General features: G+C 41.1%; 1 protein-coding gene across 4 annotated transcripts in view; it reads left to right on the forward strand.

Annotated features, from left to right (window-relative positions):
- The first annotated feature begins 4,687 nt into the window (after window positions 1-4,687).
- The window catches only part of FARSB (phenylalanyl-tRNA synthetase subunit beta), a 67,068-nt gene continuing 57,968 nt past the window's right edge, over window positions 4,688-13,787 (forward strand). For 2 of the 4 annotated variants that reach the window (XR_002174010.3, XR_012332963.1), the window contains exons 1-2: window positions 4,691-4,821; window positions 10,904-10,959. Coding sequence is in view for 1 of the 4 variants with exons in the window: in XM_019923505.3 (XP_019779064.1) it covers window positions 4,764-4,821; window positions 10,904-10,959 (114 nt within the window). In the remaining 3 variants the exon portion in view is untranslated. Of the gene's footprint in view, window positions 4,822-10,903; window positions 10,960-13,787 lie in introns of all 4 variants that reach the window. The other 2 variants (XR_012332964.1, XM_019923505.3) reach the window with 2 other exon arrangements.

The following is a 13,787-nucleotide window of genomic DNA, read 5'->3' on the forward strand; positions in this document are numbered from 1 at the left end:
TTTCCTCACAATAGAAATAATCCTGTTAATTACAATTCTGTAAAATACAAAAGGTACAATGACAAAAATTATCTCACCACCCAAAGATAACCACTTAGCACTTTGGTGTATACCATACTAGCCGTTTTCGTTTTTTTCACACTCACATACATACATGCATTTAAAAAAATCATTTTAAGTATATTGTTTAGTAACTGATTTTCATGTAATATGTTGTAGACGTTTCTTCATGTTAAAAATTTTAGTATCATTTTTAATTTTGCATGGTATTCTATTGTATGGAGGTATCAGAATTTATTTAATCAAGTCCCACATTGTTGTACATTTAGGTTGTTTCCAAATTTTCTGTATTACAAACAGAATACTTCCTTGATTACTTCCTTAGAATAATCCCAAGAGTGGAATTTCAGGATCAAAGAGGATACATATCTAAAAGTTTGATTCTTATTGTCAAGCTACTGTTTATATTCCTGACAGGTGTGCCTATGAGTGGCAGCTTTCCAAATCTTTGCCAGCACGAGGGCGGATCATTTATTTCTTTAATCTTTGCCAGTCTCCTTGGAGAAAATATCCCTGCTTTCACTGTTTTAATTTGCATTTCTCCTCCCCTCCTCACTTTTTGTTTTTTGTTTCTATTGGTTGAATTGTTTGTTACTATTCTTTGCCCATATTTTTCTATTGAAGTATCTATTTTAAAAAAGAAAAGATAATACAATAGATATAATATATAATAATATATTATTAATTATATAAATATATGATATTCCTATCATTAAAAGAAAACTTCAAATATTTATCTAGGTTCTGCTCTGTGCCAGTCACTGTTTAAGGCTCTTGGCGTATATTAGTACACAAAAGTCTCTGCTCTATGACATTTATGTTTTATCAGGGAAAGACATTTATATCTAATAACCATAATGAATAGTATAGTCAGGGATACTTCTTTCTGAGAAGACTTGTTGGAGCTGGCCCTGCAGGAGTCTGGGGGCAAAAACATTGTAACAGAGGAAACTGCTGGATCTAAGGTGGACCACTGCCTGACGTGTTCAAAAACTTGCATGGAGGCTGCGGATCTTGGATAGAAAAATTCCTAAATTAACCCATAAATTACATTTGATTCCTAGTAAAACATCAAAAGAATGTTTTTCAGAACTTGACAGAATTCAAAGCTCATGTAGAAAAAGTAACATGAGAGAATAGTCAGGAAATTTTTGAAAAAAAGCATTGAACACTTTCAAATATTAAAATGTATTATAAAGCTATAATAATTAAAATAGCTTTGTACTATCAATGGAATAGATAGTTCAGCAATATACCCAAATATATATGGAAATTTAATATGTGCTAAAGAAGGTATTTCAAATCTCTGGGGAAAAAGAAGTTTATTTTATAAATTTTGTTGGGCTCACTAGAGAGCTGTTTGAAAACAAAATAAAGCTGGTTAATTCACCATCTCTCAAAACCAAACAAATTTCAGAATGATCTGAGATTTAAATGGAGAGAAAAAAAAAGAATCCATTCAAGTCCTCTAAGAAGTATATGTGATTGAAAAAAATAATAACTTGGCGTGGTGAAAGACCTATTAAAACATAACATAAAACCCAGGATCTATAAAGAAAAACAATCATAAATTAGACTCTAATTTAAATAAAACTCTTAAAAATGCCCCTTCTGAAAAAAAAAAAAACTTGAAACAAAATCAAATGTGAAGTATTCCGATTGTGTTTCTACTCAGCTATAGGCCACCAAGCGTTTGTCTCCTTCACCCCGCAAAAAGAGGGCCACATTTATCTCTTGTTCCTCAATCTTCATCTTAACTTCCTTAAAGGTATACTAGATAAAGCAGAACACTACCAATATTTTTGAAACCCTTTGGGTATCTCAACTCCCTAGGCTTCGTCCCTTCTATCCCACTTAGAACTGACTAGTCTCAGATTTTGTGTTTCTCATTCCTTTTCCTTTAGTTTCACCATCTATTTATGTATGCCTAAATAATATACTCTTTAGGTTATCCTATTTTTCATTTTTATATAAATCGCACCATACTGTATATATACTTTTGTGGTTTATTTATTTTTTTGTCCAAGTTTATACATGCAGCTGTAGTTCATTCATTCTCATAGCTGTATGGTGCTTCACTGTATGAATTTATAATTGTTTACATGTTTTAGTATTGATAGACATTGGGATGTTTCCACTTTTTTGTTATAATGAACATTGTAACAGAACATTCTTATTTGGTCTTCCAGTGCACATGGGTAAGAGTTTCTCTGGGGAGTATTCCTGGGTTCCTAATTGCTGGGTAGTAGGGTACACACACGCTCTGCCTTTCTAGATAGGTAAGGCCATAATTTTCCAAATTGGTTGTATCAATTTATACTCCCAAGTTCTTGCCAACATCTGGTTTTGTCAGACTTTCACATTTTTACCAATCTGGTGGGTATAAAAATGTATTTCATTATAATTTTAATTTGCATCTTCCTAATTTCTAATGTATGGAGAGCTTTTTTCATGTTTATTGGCCAGCCCGTCTTTCAGTTCTAGGAAGTGCTGCCATCTCATTCCTGCTCTCAGGCTGGCTCTAAAATTAGACAAGAGAAGCACGTATCTACATTTTGTGATATACTATTTCAACATTTTCCAAATATCTTCCTTATCTGTCAGCCAGTGCCATTTGTGATGAGTACTTGTGGCCTAGTTTTCCCTTTTCCATTAGATTATCCTAACAGTTTAGCTAGTCATAGAGAAGGCACAGGGTACCTGTGCGTGAGCAAGGATAAAAAGCAGGATGGGTGAGTTGTGGCACTTGGGAGATGGGAACAGAATGCCTCTGGGTAGTCTGAGAATAGCAAGAAACTGACTAGGAAGATAACAATAATGACAATGCCCAATTTCCAGGACTTAAGACACAAGAACTATGTCATTTATGAGTATTATTTCTAATCCTTACAATAATTCTCTAAGATGTACATTATTATCATCTCTACTTTACAGGTAAGGAAACTGAGGTTAAAGCCCACAGAACATCTTGGGGTGCCCAAAGGAGAGAAGGTCAGCATGCAATAATTCAGGAAGTCCTTTATTCATTGATTCATTTTTCACTGAGTACCAGTTTGAGAGCAGAGAATTTTATTTGGCATTGGAGATATTTGCCATTGACGTGGCCTCTGCCAGTCTATTATGTTGCATACTGGGGAGGGATTGCCTGCAGCTATAGAGGGAAGTTAATATAGTAAAAAACTGCTTGAATGGCAGTCAGAGAGACCTAAATCCCTCCCAGCTATGTCCCCTCACCTGAATGGCCTTGGGGCCCTGACTGTACAGTATAGAGAGGATAAGGGCAACGCTCCCTCATGGAACTGTGTCAGCTCTGCCTTCTGAGTTGGGTGACTCAGAGTGGGCCTCAGTTTTACCATTTGTAAAATGAGAATAATGGTAGCACCTATCCTGGTGTATTAGTCCCCCATGGCTGCTGTAACATTTCCACGAACTTGGTGGCTTAAAACAAAGAAATTTATTCTCTCACAGCTCCTGGGGTCAGAAGTCCAAAATCAGTTTCACTGAGCTCAAGTCAGTGTATCCAGAGACACGACAGGACTGCTCTAGAAGGCTAGGAGAGAATCCTTCCTTGCCTCTGCAGTTTCTGGTGGTTGATGGCATTCCTTGGTTTGTGGCTGCATCACTCCAATCTCTGCTCCAGTGGTTACACTGCCTTCCCTCTTCTGTTTTTCTCAAATCTCCCTCTAACTTCCTCTTATAAAGAAACATGTGATTGCATTTAGGCCCCCCCTTTTTTTTGAATTGGTAGTTTTTATTTTTTTAATTTTATTTATTTTTTATTTTTTTGAATTTTATTTATTTTATACAGCAGGTTCTTATTAGTTATCCATTTTATACATATTAGTGGCCCATTTTGATAATCCAGAAGAGTCGCTCCATCTGGAAATCTTTAACTTAATCTGAAAAGACTGTTTCCATTTAAGGTAACATTTACAGGTTCTGGGGATTAGGGCTTGATATATTTGTGGGTTGTTATTCTGCCTATTACACAGAGGGTTGTTAGAAGGAGATCTGCTAAGGCTGGCAGAGGATTGAGCCCAGCATCTGCCCGTACAGAACAACGAGTAAATGTCAGTCTGTTTCCTCTTTTAAAAAGACGTTTCTAAGGAAGCCTCCCTAATGGTGCTGCTGTAAGGTTCAAAAAAGCACAGTTGTAACACGTAGCAGGGTGTAGGAGATCGAGGAATGAGATAAAAGCAGATCTACTAACAGTTTCTCTCGCTCCCACTACTTGTTTTTGCACATCCTTCTCTCCAGGCCGCCTCAGACCCCGCCTACTCACAGGCTCGCCCCCTCCCAGGTGGATTGATTCTCCACCACGAGGTCCCGTCCCCATACGCACTCTCCCCTCGCCCCGCCCCCCTAGCTTGGCGTCCTCCGTCCGTAGTGTGTTGGAGGCGTGAGGGCTTTCGCGGGCTGTTCATTTTATTGCCCATCAAATCCTAGCCCATTTTATCCGAGTCTGTCTCCCTTTTCAGCCTCTAATTTATTCACCCAACGAAACTAGATTTACTGAGGTTAGTGGTGGCAATTTACCTGCTTTCAGGTGAGAAAAGAGAGGCGGAGCTTTTGGAAGAAGACTGGCGCTACTCAAGACAGCCCGACCAAAGGGGCCGGGTCCTACACACCTCGGTCGCCAAGCCCCCGCCAGCTCGCCGCGCCGAGGCCAGCTCGCCGCGCAGGCGCAGTGGGCCGGACTCGCCATGCCGACTGTCAGCCTGAAGCGCGATTTGCTCTTCCGAGCTCTGGGCCGGACCTACAGTGAGTACACGTCCCACAGCCTGGGCTCTGCGCCCCTCCTCAGAGGCTGGGACCCCCTGCAAAAAGGCATCGTGGCAACGTTCATACTGCCCCGCAGGTTTTGGCCTTGGGCGTTCGAGTTCTGGATAGAGAGGGCATAGAGTCCCCGGCGGCCCTGCTGGGCCGATGTAGCCTCTGGGAACCGGTGTCTCCGCGGGTGCCGTTGCATCACCGGCACGTGCTGGGCTCGCTGTGTCATTCATTCAGCGATATCGAGCGCCTGCTGCGTGTCTGATGCCAGGGGATAGAACAGGAATGAAGCTCCGGGTTGCCTCCCGAGTGTAGTTCATTAAGTGCAATAAGAAGAGCGCTGTGGGAACTCCATTTGTGAGCAACAGGGTGTGTGTGTGGGGGGGGGCGGCCTTCTTTCCTAGTTTTATTTACGTTTACTGAGCGCCTGTTATGTGCCAGGCACTGTTCTAAGTACTTTGGGAACACAGCGGTGCACAGGGTACATAAGGTCCACGTTCACATTCTGATGAAGCAGGCAGATAATAAAACCAGCATATTAATAAGATGATTTCGGATAATGTTAAGTGCTAGCAGGGAAACAAAAAAGATATTGTGCTAAGAACAGCATTAGATAGGGTGGTAACGTGGGCTGAGCCCAGAGTGACAAGGAGTCTTTACTTGGTGGGCTTAGTCTTCAGGCTACGCTTCATCTCTTCAGTTTTAAAAACACTACCATTAAAAAAAAAAAAGGGAGAAATATTAAGTACGATTATCAGTTACCCTATACATGTAGCAGTTGAAGTGACATCTGCCATGTCCCATATCATCAGCTTGTGTGACAGCAGTGATAATTGGTTTGTGAGAGCTGTTTTTGGTTTTAGGGCTCAATATAACAAAGGCCTAGTCGGTTTAACAGATACTGCTTCCTACAGTAAGATATTACTGTGAAAATAAAATTAGCTTTTTAAAACGTTTCTTAAGGTGCATTTTTAGATACTATGTGCAGTTGACCCTTGAACAATCCAGGTTTGAACTGGGTGGGTCCATTTATAGAAGGAATTATTTTCAACAGTAAATACTAAGGTACTGCATAATCCATGGTTGTTGAATCCTCCCACGCGGAACCCAGGAGGGCCAACTGTAAGTTACAGAGATTATGGACTTGGTGGAGGGCTGGGAACCCCTGATCCCTGCCTTGTTCAAGGGTCAGTTGTATTCTTAAAGTGTTATTCTCCCTAGGGTTCTGCCCTAAGTCCCTGAAAATAGAGGTAATACTCTTGTCCTCTAAACAGGGCTCTGATTCCCTATACTTTTTATTTCATACTATGCTTTTTTATATTTCTTATCCATCCTTCTAAACCATATTCTCACTAATTGTGTATGATATACCTGAATTACACAAGATGGTGTGTAGCAAAAATTTGTTCAGTACATCTGTGATCAGTTCCCACCTGTGTATCCATATCTGGGAAAGTAAGAAATAAGTCAGGTTTTAAAAAAGGATGATTTATAACCTGTTTACTGTCATCTGATGTTTTAATATATTCTCTAGATGCCTTTTCCCCTTTTCCATATTGAGAGAGATCAGGTAAGCTTGATTACCCGTAATTATCTGTGCACTACTGACTCATTAAAATTTCAGTCAGGAAGATTGATGTTGAGGTGTACTTCAGATGGGTCAGAGATAATACTTATCATTAGTTTATATTTCACATGTTCTTTCTTGAAATCTTTTAAATGTAAATTAGGTTGAGGTCAAAGTTGGAAAAACATGTTTGGCGAAGCATCCCGTTTGCAAGCGGTGTGGATCCGCCTTGTTTCTTACCCCCTCCCCCCTTTTCTGTCTTCCTCTTTTTTCCTTGTTTTCAGGTAACGTCTCATTCCCTCTTTTCTATCCCCATTCCCTCTTTTGTTTTCAGTCCCTCTAGGGCTTTCTTTTTGTCCTAAATTCCATTGTTTCATCAGTCATTGCCTTTCACCACTTACTTGCTTATCAAAGATAAGCAAAGGATATTTTTCAGGCTGCTTTGATTCTGTTCATTTTGCTCCTCTGGGGCAGTTTTGTCTCCTTAGTCTACCTTTTTTATTGCCTTTCTGCTCAGATGTTTCCTCTTGCCACTCGTTTTTTTGTTAACTGGTTTGTTTTCACTGTTCTTCAATTCTGGCCCTGTTCTGCCTTGGTGTAATTGCTGGCAATGCGGCCAGAGCCACCTGTGTATATCATGAACCTTGAAGATGTAGTTACTTAGGTGTGTCATTTTGTTAGAGGGAATCATTGATCACGATTTCATTGTTGATTCGTCTAAGTGCATGAAATACAGCTGAAAGGAATAAAACAAATTGTATGATAATTAGGACTCAGTAGAGGATTCAGTGTATTTTAATGATTCTGCACGATTTGTTAAGTAACCATTTAGTTATGTATTACTGCATAATTAATTACCCCCAAATTTAGCAGCTTAAAACAACAGTCATTTGTTATATGTTTCTGAGGCCCAAGGATTGGGAAGTGGCTTAGCTGGGTGGTTCTGCCTCTCACCTGGTTGTAGTAAAAGTGTCAGGACTCTAGTCATCTCAAGGCCTAACTGGGGCTGGAGAGTCCAATTCCAGGTTCACTTAAGTGCTTGTTGGCAGGTTTGAGTTCCTTGCTGAGTTTTGGTCAGGGATTTCAGTGCCTCCCACCTGGACCTCTCCATAGGACTGCTTGCAACATGGCGGCTTGTTTGTCCCAGAGTGAGAGGTCCAAGAGAGCAGGTAGTTGAGAGAGTGTTCAAGATAGAAGCCACAGTTTTTACTAAATCTCGTAAGGGATACACCATCCCTTGCCGTATTTTCTAGGTCACACAGACCAACTCTGGCGCCGTGTGGGTGGAGACTACAAAGGTGTGAGCACCAGGAGGCAGGTGTTCTTGGAGGCCATCTTGGGGACTGACTACTGCAGTCTGCCCCCTGGCCCCCAGTGATTCATGTTCCTCCCACATGCCACATACACGCCCTCCCAAGGCCCCCGGAAGTGTCATCCCATTACAGAAGCAGCTCAGAAACCAGAGTCTCATCAGCTAAATCGGGTCCAGTTGTGGATGGGGCTCTTCGGGTGTAGTTCCTTAAGTAGAGCTGATTGAGTAGAATTACTCTTGGCCTGAGAGACTAACGAGACAGGTTATCTGCCCCACCTGCACCTAACATACAGTGGTGGCACAGGCATAGGACATTCTTCTTCGAATGGGGAAGATGGGAGACCCGAAGGAGTTGCTAGTCTATGGCAGTTCTGAAGCCGAGCTGGCAAGTGTTGCATGTTCTTGGTCAGATCTCCAGGCCTGGGATCACTGTCCATGGTTCTGCCCTAATTTCTAGGCTCTTGGTTCCACTCTCTGGGTGATCCTCATTATTTTATTTTTTGGTGAAAGAAAGCACGTGCTTTACAGCTCATTAGTTTTCTTGGTCTACTTCCCACTGATAGAATTTTGGGGGCTCAAAGACTTCATTTTGTCCCGTCTCTGTCCCTTTCAGCTCCAGCTTGCCATGTTTCTGCATATGTTTTTTGTTGTTGTTAAACTTTCTGGGTCTTTGGTCAGTTTTGCTGGTTTCCACTTCATTAGTCAAAAGACACACCGCCCACAGATCTCTGAAATAAGCTGTTTTGTACCTTGGGCTTCTGCTGATACAGGGCTCTTATTTAAGCTCAGCTGTGTGACCGAATAAATTTGTGAGGCACGCCCTTATTTTCTTTATATGTAGCGCCTTTTGTTTGAATGAATAGTGCCTTTGATTTTACTGCGTCTTAAGATTTTACAATCATGTCCTTGATTCATCTTTCGACCACGTTTCCCTGGAAATGCTCTGGATTTGCTCTTTGATCAGAAGTCATTTTTTTTTTAACATCTTTATTGGAGTATAATTGCTTTACAATGGTGTGTTGGTTTCTGCTTTATAACACAGTGAATCAGCTATACGTATACATGTATCCCCATATCCCCTCCCTCTTGAGCCTCCCTCCCACCCTCCCTATCCCACCCCTCTAGGTGGTCACAAAGCACCAAGCTGATCTCCCTGTGCTATGCGGCTGCTTCCCGCTAGCTATCTATTTTACATTTGGTAGTGTATATATGTCCATGCCACTCTCTCACTTTGTCCCAGCTTACCCTTCCCCCCCACCATATCCTCAAGTCCATTACCTACATCTGCCTCTTTATTCCTGTCCTCCCCCTAGGTTCTTCAGAACCATTTCTTAGCATTTTTTTTTTCACATCTGGGGAGGCTGAGGATTCTTAAAACCATTAGGTCGTGGCTCCTTTTTGTTTAATAGTCTTTCCTTTAGTTTATCTGTTCTCTCACAGTCTAAACCAGGCGACACTTTCAGCACTGGTTGGAAACGTTAGTTAAGTCACCTGGTTGAGTAGGTACCTTTTCCCCAGTCCCCATAACTGTAGGCAACAGTGTTGCTAAACTTTGCCTCTACATAAAAAGGATACCCCTTCTGTCAGTTTCCAGTAACACTTCCTCACTTTCCTTCATATCCTCACCTGCATCCTTATCAGAGACTGAGGCTTCTGTTAACAGCTTTGTCAAGGCGCTTTAGGTTTTCATTTGCACTCTCAAAGCCCACCTCCTCCTGGCTCCAAAGCCTTCCCCATGTTTTCCCGTGTTTTGTGATGGCAGCACTCTACGTCCAGGGACTGACGTCTGTGTTAGTTATCTGTTGCTGCATAACAAATTACTCCAGTACTTAGGGTAAAACAGCAAGCCTTTATCATTGCACACAGTTTCTGAGAGAGGAGTTGAGGGAGGAGTGGCATAGCTGGGTGATCTGGCTCTGGGTCTTCCTCCAGGTTGCAGTCAAGCTGTCGTGCCAGCTGGGCCTGCAGTCATCTCACGGCTTGGTTGAGCTGGAGTTTGCTTCCCCGCTCACTCTTGTGGTTGTTTGAGACGTGAACGGTGTGAGTACCAGGAGGCAGGGGTCATGGGGGCCTCTGTTATTTCCTGCCCTAATTAGCTGACTTCTTTCTCCTTTTTTCATCATATCTCTTCCTGACATGAACCTCACGCTTCATTCATATGGAACGTCCCAAATTTGCCATGCGGTTGTCTCATTCCCCACAGTCCCTGCCTAATAAATTCATCCTTTCTGTGAAGCCTTCACTGACTGTCAGTGGAGTTGATTGCTTTCTGTGTGCCAACTCGGTACCTTGCACTTACCATAACTGTATTTACACATCTGGTTTACTAGAGTAGTTAAGGCAAGAATTGTATTTTATTTATCTCTGTAGCCCTGGCACCTAGTACAGTGCCGACACATAGTAGGTGCTCAATAAATGTTTGTTAAATTGAAGTTTAATGTCAGGAACAGGAATCTTAAGATCAGCTTCTTACTAGAATATACTAGTAATGATGGTTTGTGTTCAGTTTTTGGTAACAAGGAAACCCTGACAATGCTGTATCAGGTGGCAAAGCAAAGTAGGATATAACTTTAAAGTAAGGAAGAGAACTACTAATTGTTGCAGACCTACTATGTTTCAGGGCACTATGCTGGGCCCATTATCTGCATGAACTCATTTAAGTCTTTCCAACAGTTGCATGCTACAAATAAGTGGCTGTAAAATGCTACTTTATGGATGAGGCATAGGAATCAGAAAGTTTACATGAAGTGCCAAGCTCTCCACTGGTAAGTGGAACAGTCAGAATTCGAACTTGGATGGATCTGGCTCCAAAGCCAACTGTCAGGCCACCTCAGAGAATTTTAAATGATAGGATTTATATGACGTTATTCCTTTATGTTGGATCTGTGATTTGGAGCCTACTTTACATTGGCTCCCTGCTTAGCAAGTTTTTTTCTTCCAAGTAAGTGTAAACTCCCTAGTGCAGGTAAGCTAATTCTGTAGCTGATATTAGATGAATCAGCCCTTTTTAAAATAGTTTTGGTTTTCTTAAAAAATGTTTTTTGGTCAGGCTTTTTTTGTTTTTAAATGGAGATATCTGATGCCTGATATTTAGTATGCTTGGTATAAGATGATTTAAAAAAATGCAGTTTCTATGCTATTTTCATTTGTACTGAACAGATTAAAATTAGCAATCTCTTTTTTTTTTTTCCTAGCTGACGAAGAATTTGATGAACTATGTTTTGAATTTGGTCTGGAACTTGATGAAATTGTATGTATTGGATATTTATTTCTCTAATATTCTGTGTATAAGTTCATTATGTTTTATCTTTGTTACCTTACGGTTAGACCAAATGGAACATTTGTGGGTCGTGGTGCTTTCTGTGTTAAGGGGCTAAGCTCTGGTTCTAAGAGTGTTACTTTGTGTAAAATCTTAAAAGGGGTTCATGCCTTATTCTGATACAGTACCCTCAAGTCATCAGGCTAGAGCTGTGGAGGTGGATAGACCCTCTCAGGTAACCCCAGAATAGAAGCAGTCTCCCGGGCAGCGAGGTACCATTTGCAGATAACCGGATGGAAGGGGTCCACGAGCAGTGGGAACTTTGCTTCAGCCGGAGCTGCTGTGTCCTTGGCCTCTGGCTCCCCCTCCTTCACTTCCTCTGTGTCCCACCCCACCTTGCTCCGTGCCTACTTAACCAGCGTTAATTCATTCTTCATTTATTACTCTATACGTTGATCTTGTAAAATGATCTCCTACTTTTTGAAGAATTGCTCGTAAAAATGATTTTGAAACATTTTCCTGGTCTTTTGATTATATAATGATTAAAATGTTGAAAAAATAGCTTTATTTACCAAATATATTATTAATAATGATAATGTACTAGAGACACTTTACTTGTAACTAAAAAGATAATTTAATATGTCTCTGGTAATTAGTATTATTTTTTACCCCAAGCCTTCTTGATCTATTCAGTGTTTTATAACACAATAAGGTTTAAAAAAACCTCAGACTGACAAAAACCTATATTCTGCCTTGTTTTTCCTGTTGCTTCTTAACTAATGTTGCAGAAAGTTTTTTTTATATTAATGAGCATCCATATGCTTAAGAAGTCAGCTGAGATCTCTGTAGTTTATATTAAATTGTTATTAATTTTATTAGAACTCAAAATTATGCTTGAGGCTTTGTGATATCTAAGAGCATTGTACTGGATATCAGAAAAATGGAGGAATAGTTCGAACTCCCACACTTACTAGCTGTGGAACGATGGACAATTACATTGCTTCTCTGGGCCTCCTTTTCATCTGTGAAATAAGAGGTTTGCATTGTATGATCCCTATAGATCCCTCTGGCTCTGAAATTTCTGTGGTCATTGATTGCCATAACATTTTTGTTAGCATTGACAAACCCAGTCTTCACATATGATCTTTTTTTTTTTTTTTTTTTTTGCGGTACGTGGGCCTCTCATTGCTGTGGCCTCTCCCATTGTGGAGCACAGGCTCTGGATGTGCAGGCTCAGCGGCCATGGCTCATGGGCCCAGGCGCTCCGCGGCATGTGGGATCTTCCCGGACCGGGGCACAAACCCGTGTCCCCTGCATCGGCAGGCGGACCCTCAACCACTGCGCCACCAGGGAAGCCCCACATACGATCTTTGTATGAACTGAGATACTGAAAATGGAAGAAGGCTTAGGCAGCTGTGTCTTTTTTGTAAAGGAATTAGGCCATTTTTTTGTTTGGATGCCCTCTTTTCTCAAGTTACCACATTTTCTTCCCTTCTTTATATGGTTCCCCCCTGAAATCCAGCACCCGCATGAGGTGACTTATCTTTCTTCACTAAAATGTTAGCAGTTTTATTGACCCCTTTAATTGAACTCTGTTTAAATTATGATTTCTCCTCCTGCCTCTTCTCATATCCTCCCCCATCCCCGCATTTCTTTTCTCCTCTCCTGCTCCCTCCTCTTCCTCCTCTTCGTCCTCTTCTTTTTTTATTTTTAAATTTTCCCTAATTTAAAAAATTTGCCTCCTGAGTTTGAGATGGCCAGTGGAGGTGTTCCTTGGAGCCCATAGTCAATGAGCGCCATGAGCCCTGCGCAGTCCCAGCATCATGTGGACTCTGTGATTCCTCAGGTGTGGCTCGGGCACGTAGTGCTTATCGACAGGAAGTGAATTCTTCTGCATGCTGTGCAAATGTAGACTATAATTCTTTGGGCAATAACTTGAACTGCTTATATTTTGGCAGTGGGAGAGGGAGGGCATCATGTAAAACAAAAATCATCACTTATTTTGATAGGAATTCATCAGTTATTTTAGCAGGTTGTTGGTGGTAAAAATAGCAGGAGTTCCAGTTAAGTGGGGATTCCAGATAATTAGTGGGTAACATTAACAGTTGGAATATGGCTTTTAAGCATTTTGATTGAAAATTTCTTCAGTATACATACAGTTCCCTGCTGGAGTAAACAGAGAGCAGAATTTAACTTCTTGGCAATGGTTGTTTTTAAGAAAATCTGTAGTGTGGTTATTGAGATAGTCTAAGCTTTTTGCCACTGCATTAAAAATTCTTCTAGTGGTATTTTTCTCTCTTTTTCCTCGTTTGCTTTCATTCTTGCTGCTCTGTACCTTTTACTGTCATTAGATTGCTTCCCATCATACCTATAATCCCTTCTAATTTACACCAAGCTTCTGATCTCTTCAAATGTTGTTTTTTATTTTTAATATTCATTTATTTATTTGGCTGCACTGATGGTCTTAGTTGCGGCATGTGGAATCTTTAGTTGTAACATGAGGGATCTAGTTCCCTGCGCAGGGATCGAACCTGGGCCCCCTGCATTGGGAGCATGGAGTCTTAGCCACTGGACCACCAGGGAGGTCCCCTCTTCAAATGTTTTTGCTTGTTTGTATAGTATTACTCTCATTCTCCTGTTGCTTGTAGGCTTGGGTGCCCATAGGATTTAGCTTTTTAGAGTCATTATCTTATAAAAAGTTGCATATCTTTAATCTTTTTTTTCTTTTTTTTTGTTTGGCCGCGAGCTGTGGCTTGTGGGATCTTAGTTTCCCGACCAGGGATCGAAGCCAGGCCCTCGGCAGTGAAAGCGCAGAGTCC

This window comes from Tursiops truncatus, chromosome 7 (assembly GCF_011762595.2).
Source record: "Tursiops truncatus isolate mTurTru1 chromosome 7, mTurTru1.mat.Y, whole genome shotgun sequence".
NCBI lineage: Eukaryota > Metazoa > Chordata > Mammalia > Artiodactyla > Delphinidae > Tursiops > Tursiops truncatus.